Here is a 14076-nt window from a genome sequence, read left to right as displayed (position 1 = left end):
GTGAGTCTGGAAGGGGGGGCTTTGGGGCGGGGGGGGGCTCGAATGCCTCGTGTCTACCGGGCACCGCGGTAAGGGACGGTACGGTGCTGCTTTACGCTAAAGCTGGCTGGCGTTCCCGACGCCGACAGTACCCTTATGGGAGGGCCGCACCGCGCCGCACCGGACCCCGAGGCACCGCTCGGTGGAAACCAGGCGCTAGTAACGAGGTACCGTCGAGCGGGGTTCCGACAATCCCGGGGAAAAGGTTGAGCCTGAATCTACGTCATTGGTTTGGATGTTGGAGCACTATTCCTGGAAGCAATGATCCTGGTGGTTTTCGTTTTCTGGGGTGTATTGGGGGGGGGGGGGGGGGGAGTTGAGGCGGAGCATTGCTTGACCACTCCCCTTTAATACAATTGCTCACACAAAGGGTTACATGGTCATGATTGGTGGACACGCCTTGTTTTGGGGGTGCTCTGTCTCTCTCTCTGTCTCTCCCTCTCTCTCTGTCTCTCCCTCTCTCTCTCTAAATTCGAAAGCTAAGATTAAACGGTTTATCGTGGGTTGAAAATTGTATGCATTTACATTGCCAGAGCGTGCAAAGAAAAATCGAAAACGAAATAGTCCAAAATACATTAGAATAAATCTAAATCGCTCTCTCTCTCTCTCCTCCGTCTCTCGCTCTCTCCCCAGCTGCTTAAGAATTGCAGTGCTCACTCTAACCCAATGCCATTACTGTCCTCTCTCCCTCCCTCTCTCCCTCCCTCGCTCCCTCCCTCTCTCTGTCCCTGCCGCTCTCCCATGTTTGTAACACATCGAGTGTTGATGGATCACACGTCCAGTCATATCTCTTCAATGCCTTCAGACCCTCTCCCTCTCTCCCTTTCTCTCTCTCTCCCACTCTCCCTCTCTCTCTCTCTCTCTCTCTCTCTCTCTCCCTCTCTCTCTCTCTCTATCTCTCTCTCTCTCTCTCTCTCTCTCTCTCTCTCTCTCTCTCTCTCTCTCTCTCTCCCCCTCTCTCCCTCTCTCTCTCTCTCCCTCCCTCCCTCTCTCCCACTCCTCTCCCTTCTCCGTTCGGTTCGGTAGTTCTCTGGAAGGGGCCTGGCTCTCCATTGCTCATCTCTTCTCTCAACTCCCCAGCTGCGGCTCCATTGTTCTTCATTCAGCTGTCTTAGTTTTTTCAGGTTTACATCTCCACATTTATTTACTCTCTTTACTCTCTTTACTCTCTCTCTCTCTTTCTCTCTCTTTTTCTCTCTCTCTCTCTCTCTCTCTCTCTCTCTCTCTCTCTCTCTCTCTCTCTCTCTCTCTCTCTCTCTCTCTCTCTCTCTCTTTGACATCTCCTTGACCTCTCTCTCTCTTTGATCTCTCTCTATCTCGCTCTTTCTTTCTCTGCCTCTCTGATAAACTCAATGTATCATCCTCTTATGTTTATATATTTATTTAACTTATTTCTTGCCAGACCCTGTTCTTTTTTGTTATTTTCTCCATTCATGTTCCTTCCATCCTGTCTCTCTTTCTCCATCCCTCCAATGTGTGTGTGTGTGTGTGTGTGTGTGTGTGTGTGTGTACATTTCTTTCGTTTTTTCTCCCAGTTTCATACAGCTGTAGCCTGACGTTATCCCCTCAAACTCCAATTTGCAAATGCGTATCAGTGTCTCAGTTCCTCGGTTCCTCGTTGCTCGTTATTCACGGACCAGAATGCCTCTGGATGTAATTGTATATAGACCATAAACCAATCAGTGCAACCAAAAGTGTGATGAGGACAAATTCTACTTTTACCAATTCGGGAAGTACGACACCCATCCCTCCTTGTCCAGCTCTTCCATCGCTAAACCTCCACCCAATCCACCTCCTCCCATTTCACTCCTCCACCTCCTCATATCCACCACCCCCCCAACCTCTTGCTCAATCCTCCCTTTACCCTCCGCCCACTCCCCTCTCGCTAGGATGAGAAACCACAGACAGGAGTCTTACGGCTGTCTGTCACTCAGACAGAAGTACATCCATGTCAGACCAAGCTGTGTTAAAAGCTTCAGACCAAATGTCCCAGCGACCCAGGAGGATGCGCCGTGCTCCTTTTGGTCTCGCAGGTCGACCTGAACTAAGACTCCAACTGTGCAGCTCCTCTAAGAAGGACTCCAATCGAAATGTCTCGCCCTGCTAATTATATCTCTGAGGCATCTGTTTAAACTATAATTGGCCACCATCCATTATGGTGTGTCATTTTATCGCTCTCACTTCGCCTCTGCGTCACCATATTTCACTCCGCCCATATGCCCACGTTATCCAAGTTTGTTCTTTTATTTATTATATCTCTATTCCCTCTCCCTTCATCTCTCCTCAAATGTATCTCCCTCCATATCTCCTAACCTATCCCCCCCCCTCTCCCTCCGTTGCTCCCTCTCTCTTCCGGTGTCTCTGCCTCTCTCCTTCCTCGCTCTCTTCCTCCACCTCTCACTGACTCTCCTTCTTCACGTCAATTATTGATTCTACTTCCTGTCTCTGCCCAGCTGCTTCATGCCCTGATTCTTTCAGCAGCTGCTGTTGATCAATATGTTTGTGTTTATATATGTGTGGGATCTTTGTGTGTTTGTTTGTGTGTGTGTGTGTGTGTGTGTGTGTGTGTGTGCGTGCGTGCGTGCGTGCGTGCGTGCGTGCGTGCATGCGTGCGTGCGTGTGTGTGAAGACAGAACACATTATGAACTGCAGAAGGAGGGGCTATTACATTACCAGTTGATAAAGTACCTTTCCAAGATATGTTTGTCTGCATGTGTGTTGTGCACGTGTAAAATAATGTGTAAGAGTTCATTTCTGTTTTTTGGTGTGTGTGTGTGTGTGTGTGTGTGTGTGTGTGTGTGTGTGTGTGTGTGTGTGTGTGTGTGTGTGTGTGTGTGTGTGTGTGTGTGTGTGTGTGTGTGTGTGTGTGTGTGTGTACAGTCAGACCATCCTGTTGAGGATCATTGATGATGAGGAGTATGAGAAACACGAGAACTTCTTCATCGTCCTGGAGGAGCCACGCTGGCTCAAGAGAGGAATCTCAGGTCAGTGGCACACTTCTACTACACACACACAAACACAGATCACACAAATGCGCGCACACACACACATACACACACACTGCTACATTTTATTGCTGCTATTTCATTAAATATTTTCTATTGTGTTGAATCTTTCTTGGATAAAAGCTTCTGCTGAATGACCTAAATCACTTCAGTCGGTAAATAAATACAGAGTAAACAACGGACGCTAAATCTCTTGTTCATAAAACCCTCCGCATTCAACTCCTCTTCCTCCTGTTTCATATGTTGTATGAAATCTGTGGTCCACCGCCATTATGCCTCCGCTTCTCTGTGTCTTCATGACATAACATGAGATTAAACACATGGACGACGTGACACATAACGCATCTCATACCGTATCTCTTCTGCCTGAGCTAGGGGATCTATGGCCACAGAGCCGTATTAGAAGCAAGCACTCTAGCAGTCTCTCTCTGAAACTCTATGACCCCGCTGTGCAAAGGGTTCTGGAGTCGCCAGATCAAGGACCAGCCACTCAGACTCTTCCCCGACAACGGCCCGTAGAGAAGAGATCCTTTTAGAGAGAGGACAGGGGAATCGGGATTAGACTCCCCTGGTGATAACGCATCCACCAGGACACACATTCCTAACAATGTGCACTCACACACACACACACACACACACACACACACACACACACACACACACACACACACACACACACACACACACACACACACACACACAGGAAACACATGGGAATACAATGATGGGTATAGGAAAGTGAGTTATATTTACTGGTTACAAAGCCACATAGTCTACCTTGCCCAGAAGCAGAGAGGAATCTCCGAAGAAATAACCATATATATAAATCCTGTGTTTGTTTCTTTGTTGTATGTTTGTTTGTGTCATAATAACTACTAATGTCTTCTGTCAGTTCTGTTACTCACTCCTGTTTTAATCTCTCCTCTGTCCCCCCCATTCTCCTCCCTCCTCTTCCTCCTCTTCATCTTTCCATCTCATCGTCTCTCTCCTCATCTTCCTCCTCCTGGTTACAGCTCTGCTGCTCAACCAAGGTAAGATCATCTCTGTGTTATGAAGCCCACAGCAGTTCAGCCAAACCCAACCTACCCCAGATATGCCTCCCGGTGAAAACCCGGCAAATAGAACCATTACAGGTTCAATGCATCTAATCGCTGCCTGATATGTGCTCACAAACAAAGCCCCTGGTTGTCACTCCAGGATCATAAAGCGAAGTCCATGCCATGTTTTGGCTCAAGCCCTGCACTTTACCAGTGGCGTTCCCTCGTTAGCTATTAGCTCTGGGTCATGCAGATGGTCTAATCCACATAATGGCTGGAAAACACCCAACCATGACTCCGTGAAGGTTTGCTGACTGCTTGGCCTTCACATGTTCACATGTTGGCATGATGCGTGTTGGTGTTGATGTCTACAAAAGCGTTCATACAACTAACAGTTCTTAATATGGATTTTTACCCAACAATTCGTTCTGCATACCTTTTTCTTTCTATTTCTTTCTCCACATTGATAATAATACGTATTGTTACATTCCTTGGTTTTACTAAAACAGCACACTGGAGCTGTAATTGGCTGCTGCTTATAGCCACTGGCGGATCATGTTGTTTGTGTGGGTTTGTGTTTGTACGTGTTTGTGCTTGTTTGTGTATTTGTGTGTGCGCGCTTTTGTTTGTGTTTATTGTGTATGTGTGTTTGTGTGTTTATTTGTGTCCTTGTGTGTGTTTGTGTGTGTGTTTCTGTGTGTGTGTGTGTGCGTGCGTGTGTATACTTGTTTAGAGAGCGAGATCAAAAGCCATACACTGAGCTAGCCTCTTGCTCAGGCCCGTTTGCCTCATTATGCATTCCTCCATGTGCTACAACACATGCTACAGCCCCCGATAGCTTAGCTCGCGGGAGTTAGTTTACATTTGGATCAGAGCCCGGCTGCCCGCTTGAACCTCATACAGGACACCGACGGACAGGAGTTAAAGGCTTAAATACCCCCCCCCCTCCCCACACACACACACACACACACACACATAGCCCAGATAAACACACACAGTTTTACTGGCCTTAATGTATTTATGGGGCCTTTATCACAAGGTAAACCAGAGCTTTTTGGTTTATGGTTGAAGGGGAATGCCCTGCTGTGCGGTGGACTGGTCTGAATGTCAATAGGATTGTTAGAAGGCTCAGAAGATGGTAGGGGGGAAGGAACATTTTCAAGAAGGTGAAAAAGGGATAAATTATTTGTGTAGATGGAGATCCCTGCTGGCCCCAGCTGCGGTCAGTTAAGAAGAGGCCGCTTGTGAGTACTGTGGTGTGTAGGAGAGCATCGGGGCATGTGGAGTCTCACAGAAGGGCTGAACAGGGAGGACGTGACGGTCGGTGAATACTGTAGTGTGGAGAGAAGAGCGTCTTACTATTTAGAGTATGTTTGTGTTTATTTGTGTGCATTCATGTGTGGTATGTCTCACAGCAGTTTGGCACAAAATTTGCTGCATTAAAAAAAGGCTGAAAATGTCCTGTTTTTGTGTCAATCGGTTTTTGTGTGTGTATCTGTGTGTTTGTGTGTATGTCTGTTTTTTGTGTTAACCTGTGTGTGTGTGTGTGTGTGTGTGTGTGTGTGTGTGTGTGTGTGTGTGTGTGTGTGTGTGTGTGTGTGTGTGTGTGTGTGTGTGTGACATTAGTACAGTAAGTGACTAAAAATCCTTCTTAATGCTGGATGCTTCACAATAAGAGTCCTCTTTGAAGTGAAGGGAAGCTTTCATGCCCTACTGCTCTTAACAGCCACCATTACACACACACACACACACACACACACAGACACACACACACACACACACACACACACACAGACACACACAGACACACAGACACACACACACACACACACACACACACACATACAAAATCATACATACACACACACATACACTCGCAAAGTGTAAAAAAAACCTTGCAAGATCATTCTCCACTGCCTATACTCCTAATCACACCCCGTTTCATGCAACAAAAAAAAAAGTCTGCAAGTACACACTGTGCGCACAAATACACACAGACAGAAATACATGCATGATTTAATGCACACAAATGATACAGTGGGAAATAAAATGCTGACTCGTCCTGAATTATTAATGAAGTTATGATTTATAGATTGGTGCCGAAATGTGCTGCAGTCTCCACTTCGATCGCTTAAGGCCGCTGCTCTTTATTTAATATCCCCCTTAACCTCTCCTCCCTCTCTCCCACTTTCCTCCTGCTCTGTCGACCTCCCTCCACGTCTGACCTCCTCTCTTCTCCCTCTACCTCCTCTATACCCAACACCCCACCCCTCACCTTCCCTGTTTCACCTCCCTACCTCCCCCTCACCTCCTCCCCACCGCCCTGGCTCCCCTGGCACCTACCTACCGACCTCCTTCTCCTTCCACCCCCTGCCCTCCCCCGTTCTCCCCTCCCAACCAATCCCTCTTGCCACCTCCCTATCCACTCCCCCTTCCCCTTCCCACCTCCTCCGTCCTCTCCCTCCCCCCTCTCCCTCCTCCCTCCACCCTCCTCCCTCCCCCCTCCTCCCTCCTCCCTCTCCCTCTCCCTCCTCCCCCTCTCCTCTCCCTCCTCCCCTCTCCCTCTCCCTCCTCCCCCCACCCTCTCCCTCCCCGCTCCCCCCTCCCTCCCTCCTCCCTCCTCCCGTCTCCCCCCCTCCTCCCTCCCCCTCCTCCCAGATGACGACGGCCAGATGAGTGCGGAGGAGGAGGAGGCCCGCAGGATAGCTGAGATGGGGAAGCCCATCCTGGGGGAGCACAGCCGCCTGGAGGTGGTCATCGAGGAGTCCTACGAGTTCAAGGTAGCCAATCACGTGGTTGCATTTGGCAACCAATCAACCAATCAATGACCACAATACGTTATCCACTTGCATTGACCTCTTGGCCAATGCCCTGGGGTGGGGAGTCCTCCAGTCTGAGGCAATACAGACGTGTGGAAGGTGGATCATCCATCAGCCCCATTGATCGGCCTAGTCGCTTTAGCTTTCGTGTGAAGAGCCCGTTCAATAGGTGCTACAGCGCTGTCCATCCCCCTTTCGCCCTGGTGCGTGCTGTATATATATATATATATATATATATATATATATAGAAGAGCTCTGTGCCATATGTATATATATAGCCCAGAGCTCTGCTATGTGTGGGCTTTAAGTGAGGCAAGGCGGTCCTACTCCGGGCTGGACTGTTACCATCCCGTGCGTTATGAACGCACCACGCACCATGAACGCACCACCGCTATTTCCTCTGTGAACCAAGGCGGCCGCAGCCCACTTTCACAGCCCAGCTGGAATGTGGATTTGAATAATTCAAATCCACGACGAGCGCTTGATATATCAGCTCACTCTCTGCCAGGCAGCGGTCTGGCTGTTGAGGCACGTACACGGTTCTTTCTCCTCCTCCTCCTCCTCCTCCTCCTCCTACCTGGAGCCAAACACGGTCTAAACCTAATTGGAAGAATATCTGGTACATCGGTAAACACTGAGAGAACCGCATCGCAAGCCCTGTCCACACGATGCCTGTCAATGTGTAAACATGTTAGTTTAGCCTCTGTTTCGGCCTTATGAACACGCTGAGCCTGGGAACAAGGACGCCAACTGCTCCAGATCCTCCCTCAAGGCTGAAATGGGGAGTGTTTTAAATATGGCTCCGTAATGATGAAAGATTGGCGTCGTTTGCAGTTGAATTTCAGTCGGCGGAGGATGATGAGGCTCATTACAGTGCATGGTTTCTGTGATGCTTGCATGCATTGTGAATGAAGCCTTTTTCATTTTCATATTTGGATTGCTGGATTTACTTTGAACCCGACCGTTAAGTCCCATACTTTTGACTCCAATTACATTCTGGTTCCTGTAAACTGACAAATAATCATTTTCAGCGCATTGAACCAAGTCGAAAAGAAACAGGGCAAGCAAACATCGCTGCCCTCACGCCCCCGCTCTACCCATTACCTCCCTTAGGATCTTGACCTATGACCCAACCGCAGGTATAAAACTGCCTCTGTACCTCGTGATATATAGCGCTAGAGGAAATAACCATAGAGATGAATGGAGTTTTACATTGAAATCAATCCCAAAGAAGAGAATGTCTGAGCCTGAGGTTATAGGGTTAGGGCACTCATCGTAAACGGGGAGGCCATGCGGTTGTGTTGACTAAAACTCCTCATCAGAGGGGGGCCTTCTCATATCCAGAGATTGGTTTCCTCATCTTTATTCCTACCTTATTTATGTGAGTTATTAAAGATGGAATTGCTGCAGCAGACCAGTAAAGGGCAGACGAGCCGGGTTGCTAGGTATCATTCGGCGGGCTGCTTATTTATACTTCACCTGCAGATTTTGTTTTTGCATTCATTGTATTTTTGGTTTGCCCACGTTTCGTTCTATATTCGGCTCGGTGCATATGACACTGTGTGCTCTTCCTGTCCCTTACCTGCTAACACGTTTCCGCAAAGGAATTGCGATAGACCGAAATCATTTCATCTCATCTCATCTTCATCCGCTTATCCGGGGTCGGTCGCGGGGGGAGCAGCTCAAGCAGGGGGCCCCAGACTTCCTTTTCCCAGGCCACATTGACCAGCTCTGACGGTGGGATCCCGAGCGTTCCCAGGCCAGTGTTGAGATATAATCTCTCCACCTAGTCCTGGGTCTTCCCCGAGGTCTCCTCCCCACTGGACGTGCCTGAAACATCTCCCAAGGGAGGCGCTCAGTGGGCATCCTTACCAGATGCCCAAACCACCTCAGCTGACTCCTTTCTAAGTAAAGGAGCAGCGGCTCTAATCCGAGTTCCTCACGGATGGCTGAGCTTCTCACCCTATCTCTAAGGGAGACGCCAGCCACCCTTCTGAGAAAACTCATCTCGGCCGCTTGTACCCGCGTTCTCGTCCTTTCGGTCATCACCCAATCATTTTAAATCAATTCAAATATAGTACATATAATACAACCAGATGTGTGTTTACTAGCATGTATAAGCTTTCGGATCACCAAACTTGGCTGGCCATCCTCATTCCCAAAAACAAAATATGCAAATATGCAAGGGTATATCAGCAAAAATATTTTGTTATTATTATATCTCTTGATATGATGAGGATTTCATCAGAAACATCATCCACATCTGTGTGTGTGGATGACTAGGACATGGGAGAGTCCATCTAGCTCCCAAACTATCCACATGACTCTGTTGACCCGGGCCTTATAATGAGGGCCTTATAATGTGGACCCTCCAGCCTTCCTGTCTTCTGATTGGTTGCTAACCACGAGTTTCCTTGGCTTCTGGTTGGCAGAGCACTGTGGACAAGCTCATTAAGAAGACCAACCTGGCGCTCGTGATCGGCACACACTCCTGGAGAGAGCAGTTCGTGGAGGCGGTTACTGTGAGCGCCGGTGAGACCGCTGTGTGTGTGTGTGTGTGTGTGTGTGTGTGTGTGTGTGTGTGTGTGTGTGTGTGTGTGTGTGTGTGTGTGTGTGTGTGTGTGTGTGTGTGTGTGTGTGTGTGTGTGTGTGTGTGTGTGTGTGGGTTTGACAGTGTGTTTGCACGTGTGTGTGTGTGTGTGTGTATGTGTGTGTTTGACCGCTTGTGTATGTGCGTGTTTGAAAGTGTTTGCACGTGCGTGTGTGTGTCTGTTTGACAGTGTGTGTGTGTGTGTGTGTGTGTGTGTGTGTGTGTGTGTGTGTGTGTGTGTGTGTCTTTTAAAGCGTATGCATGTGTGTGTGGTTGTGTGTGTGTGTATGTGCACCTATGTGTGTGAGAGAAAAGGTAGGAAACTGTATTTAGCAGTTTACATTTTTTTGTGGCCGTCAAAGAAGAATAACCAGTTGTAACAAAGTCTAAATATTAATTTATGCGTGATATTTTCACCTGCATGCGTGAAATTGAAATTCCAGCCACTGGCTGATTAATGTCATTTAATGACACCACCTTTAATTTGTCAAGTAATCAGTAAGTAATCACACACTTGAACATACACACAAATGGAAACACACAAAACCACCCACACACACATATATGCGCTATCCATATCCATTAAAGAGCCTCACGCTGGTATTCAGACTTATTTGGCCGGATCTAGCGTTAACCTTCGAGCAAGGTAACTACGGTCGGCTCTTGATTGAGTTCACTGCACTTCCATCGCGCTGATGACAATGCTATGGAGGACTCATAAAAGGAACACGGCCAAAGTCACGTACAAAGCGATTCAATTTCTGAATATTCTGATACCAACAACGTTAAGACTCAAGTAAAACTGAGAACCTGTTTGGTAAACTGCGCTTGGAGCCACTATGTGTTTGGAATATTAACCACATATTCATAACGTTTTTTTGAAATGCGGATTTAAAATGTAGATCTGTGAGGAGAATGCAAAAGGGTAAATTAATAATCGTTCTTTGGATGGGTAAATACCGCCCTCTATTGGAGGGTATTATTCATTACAGTTAAGGGACATTAAATGAGCGCTTCGACGCAAAACAAACTGCCTCAAGTGTCGTGGTTGTCCATTAGTTATCAAAGAAGGATCAGCTCAGTGGTAAATTAGCTTGCTATGCAAATAGTTGTTATTCTAATATTTTTCGAGGATCGCAGTGTCAATTTGGTTAATTAAACACAACTTATGTTCTTTTCTGTATGTGTCTCGTCGGCGAGCTCAGTATTACGTTAATACTTTAGTTGTCTAATACTTACTCCCTGCCAAAGTGAATAATTTGGAGCGTTGCATTGTACATTTTCAAGCAGTTATACTTGGAGATTTCTATATCACGGCCTTCTTTGGATACAATTTGATTGTACTTGCTTTTGACCATGCTTTTGTGTATGAGTACCATTTCAATTATAGTGATACCATATTGATCTATATATAACTTATATCTGAATCTTCGGCCTACTCTCCCACCACCCCCTCCTCCCCTTTGTCCCTCTCTCTCCTCCCCCTTGTCCCTCTCTCTCTCCTCCCCCCTCCTCCCCTTCGTCCCTCTCTCTCCTCCATCCTCCTCCCCCTCTCCTCCCCTTCGTCCCTCTCTCTCTCCTCCCCTTTGTCCCTCTCTCTCCTCCCCTTTGTCCCTCTCTCTCCTCTCTCTCTCCTCCCCCTCTCCTCCCCTTTGTCCCTCTCTCTCCTCCATCCTCCTCCCCTTCGTCCCCCTCTCTCTCCTCCCCCTCTCCTCCCCTTTGTCCCTCTCTCTCTCCTCCCCTTCGTCCCCCTCTCTCTCTCCTCCATCCTCCTCCCCCTCTCCTCCCCTTCATCCCTCTCCCTCTCCTCCCCTTCGTCCCTCTCTCTCTCTCTCTCCTCCATCCTCCTCCCCCTCTCCTCCCCTTCGTCCCCCTCTCTCTCTCCTCCCCTTCGTCCCCCTCTCCTCCCCTTTGTCCCTCCCTCTCTCCCCCTCTCCTCCCCTTCGTCCCCCTCATTCTCTCCTCCACCCTCCGCCGTCTCCCTCCCAGGCGACGAGGACGATGACGAGGAGCACCTGCCCTCCTGCCTGGACTACGTCATGCACTTCATCACCGTGTTCTGGAAGGTGCTGTTCGCCTGCGTGCCGCCCACCGAGTACTGGAACGGCTGGGCGTGCTTCTGCGTGTCCATCTCCGTCATCGGCCTGCTGACCGCCGTCATCGGGGACCTGGCGTCCCACTTCGGCTGCACCGTGGGCCTCCGCGACTCGGTCACCGCCGTGGTGTTCGTGGCCCTGGGAACCTCCATCCCGGGTGAGCCCCGACCTTCACCCCCCCAGTAGGGACTCTCCTCCGCCTGGTCCGGCTGTTCAGAACCCAGTTCCTGCAGCCCTCAGTGGCTCAGTGTTGATCGTATGCTGCTGCTCCCCTAACCCTAAAGGCTTAGTTATGGTTCCACGTTGACGTGACTCAAGCACCACTCAGTCGCTTCGACGCAGTCGTGAACCCGATTCGGTTCCGCGTCGGGTTTACGTTAGAGGAGCTATCACAGCCCTTGCTGCTACGTCGCCTCGACGCAAGGTTAACCCCCTTTGTGTAAACCTTTCCGTAAACCCCCTTGCGCTGCGTCGACGTGGAACCATAACTAAGCCTTCACCCTAACTCCAACCCTACCACTCACCTGTGTGTCACAATATATAAAGCATCTGCCAAAGGACTGAACCTGAAGGCCTCGTCTGGTGTGTCCGCCTCACATGTTAGACGAGACGGTACTTTATTGATCCCAGGCGGGATATGCGGGAGCATCAGATATATATAGGATGTACATCGCACTCATGAATGAAGGGTCTCCATGGTCGGCCCCTGTAACCCCCTAACCTCTCCCTACCGGTCTCCCCCCCCACCAGACACCTTCGCCAGCAAGGTGGCCGCCACGCAGGACCAGCACGCCGACGCGTCCGTGGGCAACGTGACGGGCAGCAACGCGGTCAACGTGTTCCTGGGCATCGGCGTGGCGTGGTCGGTGGCCGCCATCTACTGGGCCTCCAAGGGCATGGAGTTCCGCGTGGACCCGGGCTCCCTGGCCTTCTCCGTCACGCTCTTCACCATCTTCGCCTTCTTCACCATGGGCGTGCTGCTGTTCCGGCGCCGGCCCTCCATCGGCGGGGAGCTGGGCGGGCCCCGCAGCTCGCGCATCGCCACCAGCCTCCTGTTCATCGGCCTCTGGTTCCTCTACATCTTCTTCTCCAGCCTGGAGGCCTACTGCCACATCAAGGGCTTCTGAGGGGAGGGAGTGAGGGGGGGAGAGGAGTGGAGAGAGAGAGCGGGAGAGAGAGAGGGGGAGAGAGATGGAGAGAGGGAGGGGGAGAGAGAGAGAGGGAGAGTGGAGAGGAAGAGGGATAGTGGGAGAGGGAGAGAGGAGTGGAGAGAGAGGGAGAGAGGAGTGGAGAGAGGAGTGGAGAGAGAGAGGAGAGGAGGGGAGAGAGAGAGGAAAGAGGGAGAGAGGAGTCGAGAGAGAGGGAGAGGTTAGAGAGGAGAGGGGGAGAGAAGAATGTAGGGAGAGCGGGGAACAGGGAGAGAGTAATGGAGAGAGGGGAAGAGAGCGAGAAAGGGAGTGAAACAGCCACATATCATCCACGCTCATCCCCATTGTTCAGTGTAGCCCAGGGAACAGTTGCTACGGTTAATGGTGTTCACGCTCCGTCGCGCCCCCTGTGCATTGGGACCACGCAGACTTTACACACACACACACACACACACACACACACACACACACACACACACACACACACACACACACCCCACTGTTATCTTATTTTTTTAAATTTCTATTTTTTATGTACTTCGAGATTTTTTTTTTAAGTTTTAGTTTGAAAGATCCCCATTCTGCTCTTCTTATCACAGGTGTTCTGTCCCCCATTAATTTACCCATGCCCACCACCTAATGAAATGACCCAGGTCTTGGTCCCCTGGAGCGAGGTCAGGAGGAAGGGCCACCCCTGCCTACCATTTCCCTTATTATTTCTGTTCAATATTTTTTTCTATCCGTTTGAGTTTATTTTAGTCCGTTTCAGTTAACAACAATCACACTGAACACACACACACACACACACATTGTGTTAACACAGGGCAGAGGAGGGGTGGCGGTTAGTTTGTGCATGGAAGAGTAAATACGAAGAATTAAGAGCGCCAGAGATAAGAAAGGCTGAGTAGGTTTCATGAGGGAGAGATTAGGGCAAGGGTTTAAACACTGCAAAGGATTCAGGCAACATCCATCCACCCTGATTAGTTCTGCTACCGCGCCGATGAAGGAAAGTGGAGCCGAACTCACAGTTCCTTCAGCCGACGACGCACTGAGGACAGAAGAATGCCCCTTGGTCCATTCGACCAGCCGTGTTTTAAACACCCTCTTCAGCACGGTTCTGCGTTTCAGTCCTCCATCCCCCAATCCGCCTCTGTCCAAACAAACCTTTGATGAGGAGAGTGAAGGAGTGCAATGTTTACAAAAACAACATGCGAGACGAGCGCGGACCTAATGGAAGGCCTGAAGATGTTTGTCGGGATGGAAGGAGCCCTGCATCGGGCTGCTTTACATACTGGTGTGCTTGGAGCTCACAGATATCACCGCATTCGATGGACAACAAGAA

The 14076-nt window shown here is 49.5% G+C and overlaps 1 protein-coding gene across 5 annotated transcripts in view; it reads left to right on the top strand.

Annotated features, from left to right (window-relative positions):
* slc8a2b (solute carrier family 8 member 2b) overlaps window positions 1-12713 on the top strand; it is a 30970-nt gene extending 18257 nt beyond the window's left edge. Inside the window, exons 9-15 of one of the 5 annotated variants that reach the window (XM_056611403.1) lie at window positions 2920-3023; window positions 4058-4075; window positions 6740-6876; window positions 7154-7189; window positions 9333-9447; window positions 11480-11743; window positions 12337-12713. In XM_056611403.1, the coding sequence (XP_056467378.1) occupies window positions 2920-3023; window positions 4058-4075; window positions 6740-6876; window positions 7154-7189; window positions 9333-9447; window positions 11480-11743; window positions 12337-12713 (1051 nt within the window). The remainder of the gene's footprint in view (window positions 1-2919; window positions 3024-4057; window positions 4076-6739; window positions 6877-7153; window positions 7190-9332; window positions 9448-11479; window positions 11744-12336) is intronic. The other 4 variants (XM_056611400.1, XM_056611399.1, XM_056611402.1 and 1 more) reach the window with 4 other exon arrangements.
* The last annotated feature ends 1363 nt before the right edge of the window (window positions 12714-14076 follow it).

Source organism: Gadus chalcogrammus, chromosome 16 (assembly GCF_026213295.1).
Source record: "Gadus chalcogrammus isolate NIFS_2021 chromosome 16, NIFS_Gcha_1.0, whole genome shotgun sequence".
NCBI classification, from domain to species: Eukaryota; Metazoa; Chordata; class Actinopteri; order Gadiformes; family Gadidae; genus Gadus; species Gadus chalcogrammus.
This window is presented reverse-complemented; position numbering and strand designations above follow the sequence as displayed.